The following is a 16,029-nucleotide window of genomic DNA, read 5'->3' as shown; positions in this document are numbered from 1 at the left end:
AGAGGATTGCAATGAGGGGATTGGCATGGGGGAAATGGCATGATAGATCAAATGGTTGTCTATCCATCATAACCACAAAAGAACTGTTTGACCAGGGGCGTTGTTTGGGACTTCTGTCCATGACACACATTTGTCTCTGAGCAAATGAAACTGGTAGGTGACAGGAGTCTCACCAGAAGTGCTCCTTACGGGGCAGTTAGCTTCCCTATAAGTCTAGGGTCTCCATTATGAGCACCATGACACCCTCAGGCACACCCTTAGTGCACACCAAGCTCCCTTAAACCTCCAATAACTTTTTTAAAAAACACTTTTTTGATGTTTGTTGAGAGGCTGCTTGTTTCTGCTTTTTCTGTCTGCATTTTAATCATTGGGGTGTAGGTGTTTTTGCCTGTTTTAGGGAGAGGGGTGCTGAGCAGTGCCCTTCTGTAAATAGATATTTTGTGGTACCCACAAAAGTTTATTAGATTTCCAGATGTGCCTCTGGTCCAAAAATGTAGGAGACCAGTGTGTGTGTTAGAGAGAGACATACAGAGAGAGAGAGAAAGGGAGAGAGATTAAATTTGGAGCAGGGGCAGGAGATCTGGGGCCCAGTATGCAAAACACACAGGCCAGTGCCTATGCCATTTGCCTCTGATTTTTCTCTGAATATCATTAACTGAGAGAGAACATCTGTGGAGCTTGAATTGCTGCAGCTTGAAACAAGCTCCAATAGGAGAGGGTCCAATCTCTCCCTTTTTAGGTCCATTTCCCTCAGCTAGTACCTTCATTCTTAAACACATTAGTGGAAATCCCTGGTGTTTGTGAGTGTGGACAAAGGTGAGCTTAATTAAATGTCATTGATTTCATTGATCTGTGGTTTACACTACTTATGTAAATCACTTTCAAACCTGTTTGAACTAGGATTAGACAAATACATTAAGCAAAAGCTTATCAGATTTATACTAGCCACAATGCTTGTGTACTAACTCCAGCAATGGAGGCGGCCTATGATTCTGACTACCAGTTGCTAGCAAGCACAAGTGGGGAGAGAGTGGTGTTGTACTTAGTGTTTTTGGTGTCGGTTTCTTCCCATAATAAGCATCTAGTTAGCCACTGAGAGAACAAGATGCTGAACTGGAAGGGCCTTTGGCCTGATCCAGCTCTTCTTATGGGAGAGAGCGGGGAATACCCCTTTCAAGACTGTGCCTGCTATCTGCAGTTTTTATCAGTGCCTGAATTTTAATAAATAGATGCTATTCTTTAAATGTTAATTCGGTTAAAAGTTTTAAAATCAATTAGCTTAACGAATGGATTGAACACTGCCATCCCAACTCAAAATACAACCTGGTTTTATCTATTCTTCCTGTGTTTTGTCCCAGTCAAGATACATGAACATAGCCTGAAATGTTTTGATAGAGATAAATTTGTTAATGCAAGGTCGATCCCCTCCAGAGAATACTTTCACGCTGGGATACTCTGTCCTAACTTCCTAGGAGTAACTCCCATTGAACTCAGCTTGGCTTCCTTCGCGATGGACTGCGCTGTTAATTTGTACCAAACGCACGAGAACTAAGTGAAGTGAGACATTTTAATCCTCCCCCCCCCCCGCCTTTAGTTTTGCAGGACAGAGGGAACACGAAAGAGAAGAGTTGCAACGTGGGGGGGGGGTGTTAGTGGCCTTGCCGCAGCCCCCCCATCCCTCCAACATTTAAATAGACATTTTGGGCCTCTCTATACACCCTAATCTCTCAAACTGTCATCGCGACTTCGGATCCGATACACCAGCCCCCAAAAACCCTCCCAGGGCAAGAATTTTAATTGACTCGGATGTTGCTGCTTCCATTTTCTTGTCAGATAAAGAGAATTCCACACTCTGGGAGAAGCCGAGAGAGGAGAGAGATTTGGGCGACCTTCTTCCACCCGACCGGCGGGCGGGGGGCGAGTCCTGCTTTCCGCTCCAGGAAGGGCTTGCAAATGGTCGACCATTAAGCAGGGCGCGGAGGGAGGGCCGAGGGCCAGAGATCGCGGTGGAGGCGGGCAGGGACACGTCCTAAGCCAGAGCCCTAGACGTGGCAATTAGTCGCTGATAAGTGCGAGTAGTCCGGTTTAAGAGCGCCTGAAGCTCCGCGCGCCGCCAGGTTCAGGCGCTGCCTGCCCAAGGCAAGCGCCCCTCGGGCAGATAAGCCGGAGGGAATCGGCCTCTTTAGAAATGGAACAAAAAAAAAAAAAAAATACCAGAAGGTGGGAACATGGGCGTTGCCACGAGGGTGCAGCTACCTCACCCATCAAGTAAATAAATAAAAATGCTTAACTAGCAGACAAATTGCGTCGCAGATAAGCCCCAATAAATCATGGGTATGCCCATGGGTGGGAATGAGCTCCGTAAAGCTCCCGAAAGAAAGATCGATTTCGTCGTACAAGGAGGTCGTGGATGTGAAATAGCAGGCACTACGCCAGAAAAGCATGCTGTGCTATTAGGACACGAAAAACAACCATTATTATTATTGTTGTTGTTGATCTTTAAGCTCCTCCATTAAATTTAGCTGTTCTCCTTGTCCCCAAGTACGCTTTGTTTTGTTTTGGTTTTTTTTTTTTTAAAGAATACAACAAATGCCCTCTCTAATCATGCTGAATTCAGTCATCATGAGGACTAAAAACTAAACCTACTGCTTCGAGAAACGGTATAGGGCAACTGAAAACCTCATCTTGTCCCAGCTAGGCCCAGATCAAGGCATGGCTTGGAGCGGCGTAAAACTGCGTCGGATGTGGGCCGGAGTGGCCAGGTCCCACCGAAGCCAAATGGTAGCCCACTTAGAAATACGATCGAGGAGAGAAGAAGGGCGGGTACAGCGGGATGGGCTTGCCCTCTTTTGCTCGGCGAGACAGGACTGGGACCAGGGAGCGGCGTTTTCAAGGAAGGAGGCTTTCGTGAACCGTTAGGTATCCAACGTAGATATAGCCCTCCTTTCCTCCCCAAGGAGCTCAGGGTGGCGAATAACACTACGGGATGCTCCTTAACCTGTTTGCCAACTACATGGACTTTTATGGGACAACAGGATGGGGGTGACGTGACAAACGAGGGGCCTTATTCCCAGCGCCACGCTCCGCCCTATCTAGGGATAGGGCAATGCTGTCACATAATGCTGGTATCTTATAATTGGGCAGAACTTTCCTTTGTATTATACTGCCTCGTTTTCTCCCCCTCCAAACACTATGACCCTTTTGGAGCAGGCTGCCTGGGGAGGTAGAGACCTCTTTTTTTGCAGGACTGTTTTGCCTTATCATGAATCGGGCTGTTGTCCAGATCCCCTCAGTAGCAGCCGGACGAAAAGGGAACGTGCGCACGATTCTGTATGCCCAGAAAGAAAGGAAGCAGGAACCTACTCGACAGCGCCTTCACTTGCATCCCGAGCTTTGATGGGGGGTAATTCCTTCTCTCACGGAGACCATCATCTTCCCTTTATAGCCTTTTGTATCCGGATAACATGCTCTGTCCAGCAAACCGAAAGGTACCCCCTAAACAGTGTTGGCACAGGAAGCCGCCTAACTCAGACCCTTAGTCTATTATCCAGCTCAGTATTGTGCACATTAGCGGGCAGCAGTTCCTCGCCGTTTCATACAGGAGTCTTTTTTCCCTAGCCCTACCTGGAGATGCCGGGAATTGAATTTGTGGCCGCCTGCTTGCAAGGCAGGTGCCCCACAACCGACCTACGGCCCTTCCTTGACTTGGAATTAGGGTGCGCTTTATCAGATCCACTTCCTAATAAGGATGCAACCCTAAACCCATTCCGAAGCAAGCCCCACTAAACCCCACAGGGCTTGCTCCCAAGGATTACATACGCTTCAGGTTACAGACTCCGCTAACCCAGAAATAGTACCTTGGGTTAAGAACTTTGCTTCAGGATGAGAACAGAAATTGTGCTCTGGCGGCGCGGCGGCAGCGGAAGGCCCCATTAGCTAAAGTGGTGCTTCAGGTTAAGAACAGTTTCAGGTTAAGAACGGACCTCCGGAACGAATTAAGTACTTAACCCGAGGTACCACTGTACAGCCTTACTAGGAATTTTTTTCACACTACAGCATGTACGTGCATAGGATGGATTTGCAGCCTCTATGGAAAAACCGCAACAATCCCCTTATTTCGAAATCATTCTGCCGATCCCTTGCCGCGCGCGCGCGCGCACACACACACACACACACACGAGATACTAGATTGTGGGCACCAAAGTCGAAGGGGGAAAAAAAGCATCGGGCCGTATGCGCGGAATGAAGAAATATCCCGCACAGCAAGACGCAGATGCGCTTCCACGCGCCGGTGCGGGCGCTGCAGACACGCTCCTCAAGATGCAACATCTGTCTCTGCAGAGACTTCAGGAGCCCTAATGGCAGGTGGCAGTTGTTGCTGGAAGACACACACCCCGCTAGCTGGATCCTACCTAACACGGAGATAGTTTAACTGGTAATTTAGTTCAAGGGACTTGCTCCCTAATTGGTGTGTCTTAAATAGGATCCACAGAGGCGCCGTAGTTAAAGAAAAGGGGGGAGGGTTTAGGCGAGGAGGGGTTGTCCTGGGAGGGAATGCGTACACGTCACGTGACTATTTCTCAGGAGGAGGGCTTATACTTCTTTGGTTGTGATTATTATATTTATTATTTATTAGCCACAATAAATCCTCTTAAGATAACAGTAGGTTCGAGGGGAAGAGTTAATACAGTATAACCCAGAGGAAGCTTTTCACACTCTTGCCAAGACTTCCACACTCTCCTGAAATCCCCGCTATTGCTTTTCTGCCTTTTAGCACTCTGGTCCGTCCCTTATTTCTCAGCCTCGTTGGCTTCTCCAGATCCCAACCGGACAGATCTACCAGAACCGCCCGTAGGCAGTGGAAGGGCCCAGGGCAACTCACCAGCCGCCGCCTCTCTTCCGATCTCGGGTCCCGATTTCTCCATGGTGAGGCTCTTATCGGTCTTTTCCGAAAGAAAAGCTCGCCGTGGGGAAGATGTGCCTGACTATCGTTCTTCGCTTCGAAAGAGTTTCCCAAAGAACTGGCTCCAGACTTTCCCCGTCTTCCTTTTCCCCCCTTCCTTCCTTTCTCTCCCTTTCTCTGGAGCAGCCCATATTATTGCTCCCTTCTGCAAGCTGGGTCATCCCCCAGAGTGATTATTTGCCACTTCGGATTTGTTAAGCAATGCATCAATGTAAGTGCTTCTTAAGGGCCTGCTGCGGTCACCCGCATTTCACCGCCCACCACTAGAAGAGCCAAGGCTCGGGCTAGAAAGAGCCTGGAAGCCTGGAGCCTGGAGGGAACCAGGGGGGTCACGCGTCTCCTCGGAAGTGCTTTGGCTCCGGGCCGGGCTTCTGAGAGAGGCCGGGCTGGGGTCTCTCCTGCTCTTGGTGGCCCTTCCGCGGCAGCCTTGCCTTCTACTTCCCAACACCCGCCCCCAGCTCTCCATTTGTCGTTATTGCCAATAACAGCGCTTAGGAAAAGGTGGGGGGAAAGGCGGACTCCAACTCCCACCCACCGCAGCCAGCGGGACCCACGGGCAGGACTGATGAAGGGATGTGTAGCAGCCCGGCTGCATCTGGAGGGCCATACGATCCTTGCCCTTGTCACAGAAGCCATCGCCTGGCAGACACCAGAAGCAGGGAGGAAGGACAGTGGAAGAGACCCAGAGCTTGCCGGGCCTCGGGTCAACCCGCCATTCCGGCACCCTGAGAAATTAGGGAGGTTAGCGCTGTAAGCAGTGTAAACGGTCTCTCGTGTGTTCAGTAAAGGCCACCGCTAAGTTCATAGTGCTATAAAAGAGGAGGCTGATTGCGCTGCAAGCGCGAGGCTTTCCCCGCTGGATCCACAGGCCTGGTGATGCCCTAAGCGCGCGCCGCGTTTGATCATGGCTGGTGGGTTGGATCTTGCTGCGAGCTGATCTTGGGGAGGGCGCCCCTTGCCGTAGCCAGAGGAACTGGCCTAACCTCGTGGAACAATTAAAACGGCGGTTTTTGTTTTGTTTGTTTGGGTTTCTTTGGAGTGGAAACTAAAGAACGTGCCTGTCCCTCCTCCCCGTTTCCCACAGTCGGGCTGATTCCAGGTATTTTTTATAAGGGTGTTTTTTCCTTAGGGAAACCTTTCCAAGAAGGGCGCTCCCCCCGCCGCCCCCACTTCCTCTCGCAGCCCTCCTCTTGACACGGCATTCAGGTCACCCTGCGCGCCCGACGGCGCTCTCCTTGCGGCTTGTTTATTCAACCTGACGCCATGATCGATGGCATCCCGGAGCGCCTTTGCGCGCGCCACTGGCCGGGCCCCGGCGTCCCTTCCGCGGCGCTGCTCGGCGCTCCGTGACTATATTAGGTGGGCCCGGGACGCGGCCCGGCGCCGGCCAATGGGAGAGGTCTCCCTGCGCCTCGCTCCGCCCCCGTCCCTGCCTCCCGAGTGTCCAAGCTGCGGCTGGCCGCGCCGGCCCTGCTGTGCGCGCTTTGGAGACCAGGCTCAGCGCACGCCGGGGGCACCTGCTCTGCGCTGGCAGGACGCTGCGCTCGGGCACAGACGCCGGCGCCCGCGATGTTCCCGAGCCCGGTGACCACGACGCCTTTCTCCGTCAAGGATATCCTCAGCCTGGAGCAACATCCCAGCGGCTTGGCGCCCATGGAGCTCTCGGCTCTGGGCTCGCCCTCGTCGTGCATGCTGGCCACCTTCAAGCAGGAGGCGTATCCAGCCGACGAAGGCCCGATCGCGGACAGCCCCGTCGGCCTCGCCAAAAGCAACGGCGCCGCTTTCCCCAGCCCCTTTTACGCGGCCAAAAACTACGTGGAAATGGACTCGACCAAGGCGCCCAAAGGGGACAACAAGAAAGGTAAAGGCAAGGGCCCGTCGGGGACACCGAGAGGGTCCCTTCCGCGGCGGCCGAAGCGCCATCTCTCTCTTGAGCAGGGCAGGCTGGGAGGGGGGCAATATTTGGGGGCGAGTGGGAGACCTCTGGCCGGGCTAGGGGGCTCGGAGGCAGCTGGAGCTGCAAGCGGCTGCTTGGTTCCTGGATCTCCCGTCGACTCGAGTTAAGCAAAACCACCGACGGCCCAGAGAAAGGAAGGAAGTCTCCGAGGGCCCAGGGAGTGCGCGGCCAGTCCCGCTCCACGTATGCACAGCCGCCCGGAGTTTTTTCTGAAGGAAACCAGCTGGATTGTCGCCTTCATGTCGACAGGCTTGCAGCTTGTCGGCTGGAAACGGCAGTAGCAGTGCGTCGTCTTATTTACGAACCATCCCTCTTTGTCATTTGCTGGAGGAGCGCGATGGTTCTCCATCCTCGCGCCTCCTAAAGGAGAGAGATTCAGGTAGAGTCGGCTGTGCTGACTGCTAGTTGGCGATCCCTTTGCGGGCAGACGGGGCGTTGTGCTGGAGTCGGACCCTCCCTTGGGCAGGTGACTCCTCTTACTCTAAGAGGGACATTTGCTGTACATTTTCCTGCAGATGTCTTCCTCCTGATAAACCATTTTTTCTTATTATTGACGAGGATGAGGATAAGCTTTTTGCAGAACGGTTGTGATTGTCCAAGGCGTATGACAACCATTATCTTCTTGTGAGGATCACAAGCCTTTAGTCCACTGCAGATAAGGAAAGAAAGAACATATCTTGCCTAGGGTCATGGTAGGGATGAGCCTGGGCACTTCCTGGTTCTTAGCTCGTAGCCCGGTCATATCCACATCTACTCAAGTAACTTCAGAGGTACTTACACCAAGGCAGATGTGCAGAAAGTTGCAGTCGATGTTCTGCAGCTGGACTCCAGCTAAGAGTCCGAACTCTCTTTTCTCGCGCGCCGAATTTCGGTAACAAATGAGCGAAGAGGTAGCATTGAGAATAGGATTACTATCCATTACATTATTGTTGTTAAAACAAAACAAAAAAAATCCTTGCAGTAGCACCTTAAAGACCAACTAAGTCAGTTCTTGGTATGAGCTTTCGTGTGCATGCACACTTCTTCAGATACCAGTTGTCTGAAGAACTGTTATTGTTGTTGTCAACAATCATTTTGTAAAATGTAAAATATGTATAAGATGTATAAAAACTACAATCCGTATTAAACATGCTCGTATTTAAATTTAGTTTTTACATTTAAATTTATGTAGTTCGAAATTATTATTATTAGCAGCATACCCGTTGCTCAGCTGTCCCTTTGATGTAGGCTGAGAGGCCTCAGAACTCCTCAAAAGGCGCAATCCGCAAACTCACTCTAAGGAAACTTCCTCCTTGGAGGAATATGATGTATGTGTATGTACAGTATGTAACTAAAAATTTCAATAAAGATCATCTGGGGGGGGGGGAGAAACTTCCTCCAAAAGTGTCTGGCGTTGGTAAGACAATCTGAGATTCTTAAAATATTCCTTGATAAATCGAGGAGCACAATTCAACATTACGACCCTTCCCAGAAGGAATAAACTCCAACCATCTCGATTGGATTTATTTTCAAACAGAGGTAATAGTACTAGTAGTAGTAATTTAACTTCTGCTCAGGAGTTTGATTAACACGCACCAGAGTTAAGTTCCATCGAATGCACTTTTTCGCTGGTCCTTTAGGAAGTCATGTTTACATTAATTGCAGTAATAATTTCTTAGTAAGCCTTCGGAGTATTAACGTTTCAAAAGTTGCCTTTGGAAGTCACGACTTTTTAATCCCCCCCCCCCCCATGAGGTTGCCATCCTATGCACACTTAACTGGCCTCAAGTTCCGCTGGACCTCTTGAGGCTCACCGGTTCTAAGAAAGCATGCATTGGATTGCTCTGTAAGATTTCCAATTCATTGTGTGGAAATTGACGTGAATCGCACTTTAATCAACTCTCTAGTGGAGGATGTCCCTGCTTTTTTTGGATTCCATTTCCTTAGGAATCTTCCCAGATAGAACATCCGACCGATTGAGCTTTGGTGTGTTCATACTTTGAGCAGCTCATTTCCTGGGAATCTCCGGCTCGGATTTTGGGTTCCTAAACTAGTTAACATTAGTCCTAAGTAAATGGCGTAGAAATAAATAGCACTGACTTGGAAATGGCTTGTATAAATTGTAGATGATAGATAGATAGATAGATAGATAGATAGATAGATAGATAGATAGATAGATAGATAGATATAGATAGATAGATATAGATAGATAGATATAGATAGATAGATGATAGATAGATATAGAGATAGATGATAGATATAGATAGATAGATAGATATAGATAGATAGATAGATAGATAGATAGATGATAGATAGATAGATAGATAGATAGATAGATAGATAGATAGATGATAGATAGATAGATAGATAGATGATAGATACAGATAGATAGATACAGATAGATGATAGATAGATAGATAGATAGATAGATAGATAGATATAGATAGATAGATTGTCTTTCTCTCTATCTGTCTCTGTGTGTAGGTAAATGTGTGTGTAGTACTGAAGTGCAGATAAAATCCACATTAATTGTTCGAGAAAAGAGCTTGAATGGGACTCATCAGTGTCTGTGGTTTCTTCACTCTGGAGGCAAATGTGACGCTACCTGAGGTCGTTTCTAGATGACATATTTATTGAGCATTTGTCCTGCACAAAGTTTGCGGGGGAGGTTATGGCTTCTTTTACTTTTTGATAACCTATTATGATTTGTTTGAGGGGCTGCTATACAACCTCGTGTGAACAATTGTTATCTCACACTTCCCAGTACATTTTATGGCAATTTCCTTACCGCAAAAACTCCGATTGTGCTTTTATTTTAGGGGAGCGATTTGTTGCGCAGCAGTTCCTAATTTACTTCAGTTGCTTAATCTGAGTTTACCTGTCTGCGGCTGATTCCCACCCACCCGCAAATAGCGACAGTGTGGCTGCGTACGGACCATACCTTTAATCACATTCGAAGCACGTTGTTCCCTCAAAGAATTCTGGGCAATGGAGTTTAAGGGCTGCTGTGAATTGTATTCCGTGAGGGGCAAACTACAGTGCCCAGAATTCTTTGAGGCAATGAATGTACTTCAAAGGTACATTGTGTACGCAATGAGGTCTTGAGGTCTACCCAGCTGGGCGTGATTCAGCCACAATTAGGATTTCCGAAATCTGATAATATATATACGTCCTCAGAAGCAAGCCCTGTTGATTTCAATAAAGCTGTTTTCAATAAAGATAGTTTAGGATTCATCCTTTAAGTCCTATAGATTTGTAATAAGTAAAACCCCAAAAAAACCTATGGACAAATAATTAAATTTAAGTTTTTTATGTGTTCATTTTAAATTGGCAGTCCTGTTGCCAGGTCTTCCGCACGCTTACTTGGAAGCGCCCTACTGATTTCAAAAAGAGGTTGTCCCAAATAAAGTGTGCAAAAAATGAATAAAAGTAAAAATTCAACGTACTGAAATGTGGCCAGATTTTGCCCATTATCTGCAGTTCCACGATCCTGGGATCCCGCTGATTTCAGTGGGACAATTTTTGGGAGTGCCTAAGTCATATGCCTACATCCAGTCTTTAAATTTCCAAAAAGAAATAATTCCGATATCATTTTCATCGCTTTGAGCTGAGTTTGTGCCCTGAATATTAAAATTGAACTAAGATGAAGATTGAACTAAGATGAAGGGCAGTGCTGTATTTGAATAATTAAAAAATGTAAAAACAACAGGAGCAACCACCTAGTTCGCAGATTAAGGCCTTCATGTCTAAATTTCTTTGGAGGAAACACAGCGCACCTAAGAATATAGCTCTGCTTGGAAAAAAGGCAAACGAAAACAGAGGCTTTGCTCCATTTCTGCAGAAGCAAATCATTGGAGTTCAGCAGTATTTCCAAGTAAGATGAGTTGACTTCTGAATAAACACGAGTGGGGTGACTTGTGAAATCTGTTTAGGATCGACTTCTACTCCCGCTGACCTAAAAGAGTGAACTTTTCAGCGGATACAATTCAGCCAATGTTCAGCACTTTTGTATCCCAGGGTTTAATTTTAGCTGGATTTGAGCCCCCAAATGTAGGCTTGATCTGTTGCATTAATTTTAACTGGCCGCATTTCGTTTTAGAATTATATACTGCAACTATCTGTAGAGAAAGAGAACTGGGACTTTAGCATCTCTGAACATGGCAATCGATATTGTGGTGTAAGTGGATGTGTTTATCGGGCTACAGAATGTAGACACAGAACGTTATTTTAACAGCCAGAGCCTTTGGGGAGAAGGGTTGGTTCAATGGGATTTACTCCCTAGTGTATATAGGGCTGCAGTTTTAGGGCGCAATGCTCTGAATATTTTTTTGGGTGGTGGAATAAATTGCACAGAGCGCTGCTGAACTTACTAATGAGTAAGCATCCAGAGGATTCAGTCATTTGCTTCGAAAGCTTGGGGGCGGGGGCGGGACTCAGGTGGGCAGTAGCGTCAGTGAAAAGTGTTTTGAGACCTTAGCTTTGGAGGGTGGGATCCATTTTAGAAATGGAATTGGAAGCAAATCCTATTGATTTCTATGGAGCGCAGTATTTAGCCTGACCTCCCAAACACAGATCACAATCCAACGCAGAGGGGCGATTCCCTGTTCTGGAGGCTGGTAGCCACTGCTTTTTTCCACCCCAGAGGCACCGTCGTATAATGGTTAGAGCGCAGGGCTAAGTTAGAAGAGTGCTCCACTGAGATCCCCACTTGGTCCTGTTCACTTGTGTCAGTCTCGCCTGCTTCACGGCATAGCTGTCAACGTTTCCCTTTTTTAAAGGGAAATTCCCTTATTCCGATAGGATTCCTCGCAAGAAAAGGGAAAAGTTGACAGCTGTGCTTCACGGGGTTTTTGCTTGGGAGGTCAAAATGGGTGGAAGATCAATGTGGAGGCTGAGCTCTTTAGAGAATGCAAAGGAAGGACCTATACAGGCAATCGAATGAGACTTAATGTAAGGGATCAATATAAAGGGATCGGAGGTTCCGGTTGAAATCCTCAGTCCAACCAAAATAATAGAATCATAGAATTGTAAAGTTGAGAAAGGACCCCGAGGGTCATCTAGTTTCACTCCCTGCTATGCAGGAATCTCAACCAAATCCAGAGAACTAGTGACTTGGAAATGTCCAATATATGACAAGCAAGCGCCAGGCTCTGACTGCCCCTCTGGGCTTCTTTCTCCTTGATTCTCCGCAGAGCTGTGCGCCCTCCAGAAATCCCTGGAGCAGGAGAAGCGGGACGCCGAGGATCCGGAGCGACCCCGGCAGAGGAAGCGGCGGAAACCCCGCGTGCTTTTCTCGCAGGCGCAAGTCTACGAGCTGGAGCGGCGCTTCAAGCAGCAGAAATACCTCTCTGCCCCGGAGAGAGACCACTTGGCCAACGTGCTGAAGCTCACCTCCACGCAGGTCAAGATCTGGTTCCAGAACCGGCGGTACAAATGCAAACGGCAGAGGCAGGACCAGAGCTTGGAGATGGTGGGCATCCCTCCTCCGCGGAGGATCGCCGTGCCCGTCCTGGTCCGGGACGGCAAGCCTTGCCTGGGGGACTCGTCGCCCTACAGCTCCCCCTACAACGTCAGCCTCAACCCCTACAGCTACAACTCCTACCCGGCCTACAGCAACTACAGCGGCGCCGCCTGCAGCGCCAGCTACAGCTGCAGCTACCCGGGCGTGCAAGGCGTGCAGCCCGCGGCGCCCGGCGGCAACTTCATGAACTTCAGCGTGGGGGACTTGAACCCCGTGCAGACGCCCATCCCGCAAGGGAACAGCGCCCTCTCCACGTTGCACGGCATCCGGGCCTGGTAGGCCTCCCAAGGCTCCCTCCCTCCTTGCGGCGGGGGCTGAGTGCTTGGGGGGAAGACTTTTCCTGGACGGACTCCAAAGCGGGCATTAAAAGCGGCCGGGCTGGACCTCCTGCTGGAGAGAGGCGGTCTGTCAGCAGGGATCACTCTGGGCTCAAGGACCCGGGGGCGCCAGGGAGCGCATCCCCCCACCCCAGGTTTGGGGTTTTTTCGGGGTGGGCGCACAGAAGCTCCCAAGGCGCCTCCCAGCACTCGCTCATTCGCCCAAGGAAGATCTTGTCTACACTGCTGGACACATTTTCTGCCCCCACTGCCCCGCCAGCCAGCTTCTGCTCCAGGCCAGGATTGCGCGCACTGCGCTGGGCTTTTTTATGGTTCAAACTACAGGGAGCAGCTTGCTCTGCAGATCGCAACCTTACAGCGAATTTAAGAGACGGGCGTGAATCCATTGGGCTCTCTTTTTGGATCCAACTAGAACATGAATTTCCAAGGGGAGTTGGCGTTTTCAGGGGGGGCGGGTCTTGTTTACTAACAGACATACTCCCACTCGCGCTCTCTTGTCTGTTTCGTTTTATTCTCAACACGTCCAGAATCCTTTTCCTATACAGTATTTAAAAGCTCGATGTCAGGATCTTCAGGGGTTGCTCAAGTTGGCTGCGAGCTCAGGTTTTGAAACAAGATTTTTCTTGCTGGGTTGTTCCGGTGTAGCTGGGGTTATGTTGTTCCGTTTTTAACTTGGACACGTCTGGCCTTTCCTTCTCCAGACCTTGCGTGGGAATATGTGTGTGTGCGTGCGCGTGTTGGGCAAGGGGGTGGGGTGGAGTGAAGACTCTTTCGCACTGTAGCCGAGGCCCCACCAGAATGAAGGAAGTCAGACGCTGTTTGCGTTCCAGATCCCCATTTAGTTGTTATGCACTAAAACAAGTGATTGATTTTGATAGTATTAAATGCACTGTCTGTTCTTTGTCCAGCCGCTTGGTTTGATGTACGTGGTCTCCCCCATCCCCCCCTTTTTTTGCTGTACAGCCCGATACAACTGAGTGTCTTGTCATTAAAGAGAGTGGCTTGAGTTTGTGGGTCGTATTTGCTTTCTTTCCTGCAACGGAGAATTTAATGACTTCCCTTAATAGGGGTCGCGCGGGGCTAGCGATTCTCTCTTGCCTGATCCCACGGTCAAAACGAAGCACTTCCTTTTAAATCTAAAAGGAGTCCGTGCCATTGAGCGGCGGGCGCAACCGAGCGAAAACCAGGCACTTTGAAAATTGGGAGAGATTCACAGGGGAATTCGATGCATGCTCATACATGTATACAGTACACACAATAGAAATGCCATCGAATTCAATGGGACTTACTCCCAGGGAATTGTGTCGAGGATTGCTACTTCAAGCTTGGTTTTTTTCTACGTGTAATTTGCCTATTTATCTGGATTTCGAAGTGGTCTACTGTGAAATAAAGTAAAAACAAAAATAGAAGCTTAATTTTTCCGACTCTGGTTGGATTTCATCCTTTATTCGAAACTCAGAGCCATAACCACGCTTACTTAGAAGTAAGTCTCGTTCGTGGTTAGTAAGTATGCTTACCATTCCAGTCTTAGTATTATTTAGTATTATCTTAGTATTATTTACAACCTCCTACTCCACACGTCTCCACTAAGAATGAAGTAGCTTTATGCCGAGTTCAATGGGGTTTTACTTCTCAGCACCGTCATTTGGAATGTGCAGCCCCATCCTGCGTGCGTTCACCTGGAAGCCAGGCATCCTATGCTCAATCTGGATCCCTCCAGGTGTTGCCGAACTCCAACTCCCATCAGCCCCGCCCCTATTAGCTACGGACCCCCTGTTTTTCAAAAGCCAAGCCGCGGACCCCCTACTTTGAAAATGTGGTGGTTTTGTTGTGTGAATGGTGCCACAAACCCCGTGGGGTCCCACCACTTGGGAACCACTGGCCTAGTCCAACAACACCTGAAAGGTCTTAGATTCTCCGCCACCGTCCATGCCCCCGTCCAGTATGCGGGTGACTTGAATAAAATATTGGGGGAGGCCAGGTAAGCACCGCCCCGTATGATCGATCACATGATGCGGCACACGGACATCATTTGAATGGCAATGCCCATCAACTGGGGGGGGGGGGCTCAAATATTTCATCGGAGGGGCAAAGGGACCTCGGCCCCTAGGAGTTGGCTCCTATGACCACCCAAATCGCATCCAGACCAACTGGGCTTCTGAGTGGACGTGTTTGGGAAATGGGAAGATGAACTTCAACGCCAGCGGGTGGGGAGGAGTCGCCCGGTTCAGTCAGGCCTGGCAGAGAAACTCCCAAGCACCCTTGGGAGCTCTGGGACGATTTTCTCCCTCTTGAACACGCAGAGTCGGAAACTCCAAGGGACACCATTTCCTCTTGCCAAGCCTTAGGTCCTGCTTCCTGGCATTCCCAGTCCACTTCCACACCTACACTTTGCTGCTTAGGCAAGGAAGCCCCATCCGAATGAAAACCGGAAGCACGTCCAGTTAGACTTGCTGCGTACAAGGAGCGCCTGCGGGGAATAGCAGGTCCAGGTGTGTAGGAAGGGCCAGAACAATCTGCTGTGCGTTAGAAAAAGGCTCATTGCCGAGACACACCAGCCATTTAGCTACCCAAATGCAGACAGATGACACCATCCCATCCTAACAGAGGATACCACTATTCTAGCGGGTATATTTTCCCAGGGCGTGTGGCACACCCACCCAACTTCATTTTCTATGCGTGCAAAACGCAGAGCAGCTTCCTTTCGGATCTATGTTCTCTTTACATGGAAAAGAGCGCCCTTGTCACAGGTGCTTCTTAACGTGTTTCGTTTTACTAGGATCTGAGGGCAATTGGCTTTTATTGCCCTATTAGGACGTCCTAAAATTAAATAGCACGTCCACTCTCTGATAGTAAGAGCTGTTCGACCTTCCCTCGGAAAGCGATGGACTCTCTCCTTCCTTGGGGGTGTTAAAGTAGAAGTTGGGTGGCCATCTGTCTTGGAGGCTTTAGTTGAGATTCCTGCATTGCAGCGGGCTGGGCTAGATGACCCTCGAGATCCCTTCCAACTCGACAATTCTATGATTCTATGAGTACAACGGCGCCCCATCAACATTTGCGCTCACGGAATTTGAGGAGGCTCTTGCTTCAATGCGCTTAAGCCACAAACTGTTTGGGAGGGAGCTGGGCTAACCTATGGCCTTCCAGATGTGGTTGAGCTTCAGCTCCCATCTGTACATCTAGCGTGGCTAATCGATGGCCAGAGATAATGAGAATTTAAGACGAGTAATGTCTGGCTAGCTATAGGCTCCCCATCCCTGGTACAGAAAGC

The 16,029-nt window shown here is 49.1% G+C and overlaps 1 protein-coding gene across 1 annotated transcript; it reads left to right on the top strand.

Moving 5' to 3' along the window:
• The first annotated feature begins 6,440 nt into the window (after window positions 1-6,440).
• On the top strand, window positions 6,441-13,764 carry NKX2-5 (NK2 homeobox 5). Its single transcript, XM_083728311.1, has 2 exons — window positions 6,441-6,824; window positions 12,092-13,764. The coding sequence occupies exons 1-2, from the start codon at window positions 6,533-6,535 to the stop codon at window positions 12,697-12,699; spliced, it is 900 nt and encodes a 299-aa protein (XP_083584437.1). The 5' UTR covers window positions 6,441-6,532; the 3' UTR covers window positions 12,700-13,764.
• Window positions 13,765-16,029: the final 2,265 nt, after the last annotated feature.

Source organism: Podarcis gaigeae (genome assembly GCF_964106915.1).
Source record: "Podarcis gaigeae genome assembly, chromosome: 2".
NCBI lineage: Eukaryota > Metazoa > Chordata > Lepidosauria > Squamata > Lacertidae > Podarcis > Podarcis gaigeae.
The sequence above is the reverse complement of the archived record's forward strand: the minus strand, read 5'-3'. Positions and strand labels throughout refer to the sequence as shown.

What these genes read in the sequence shown, in the direction of transcription:
- NKX2-5 (XM_083728311.1), top strand. Translation starts at nt 6,533, where the DNA reads ATGTTCCCGAGCCCGGTGACCACGACGCCTTTCTCCGTCAAGGATATC. An exon ending in CAAAGGGGACAACAAGAAAG is followed by an intron (nt 6,825 to 12,091) that starts GTAAAGGCAAGG and finishes GATTCTCCGCAG; the next exon opens with AGCTGTGCGCCCTCCAGAAA.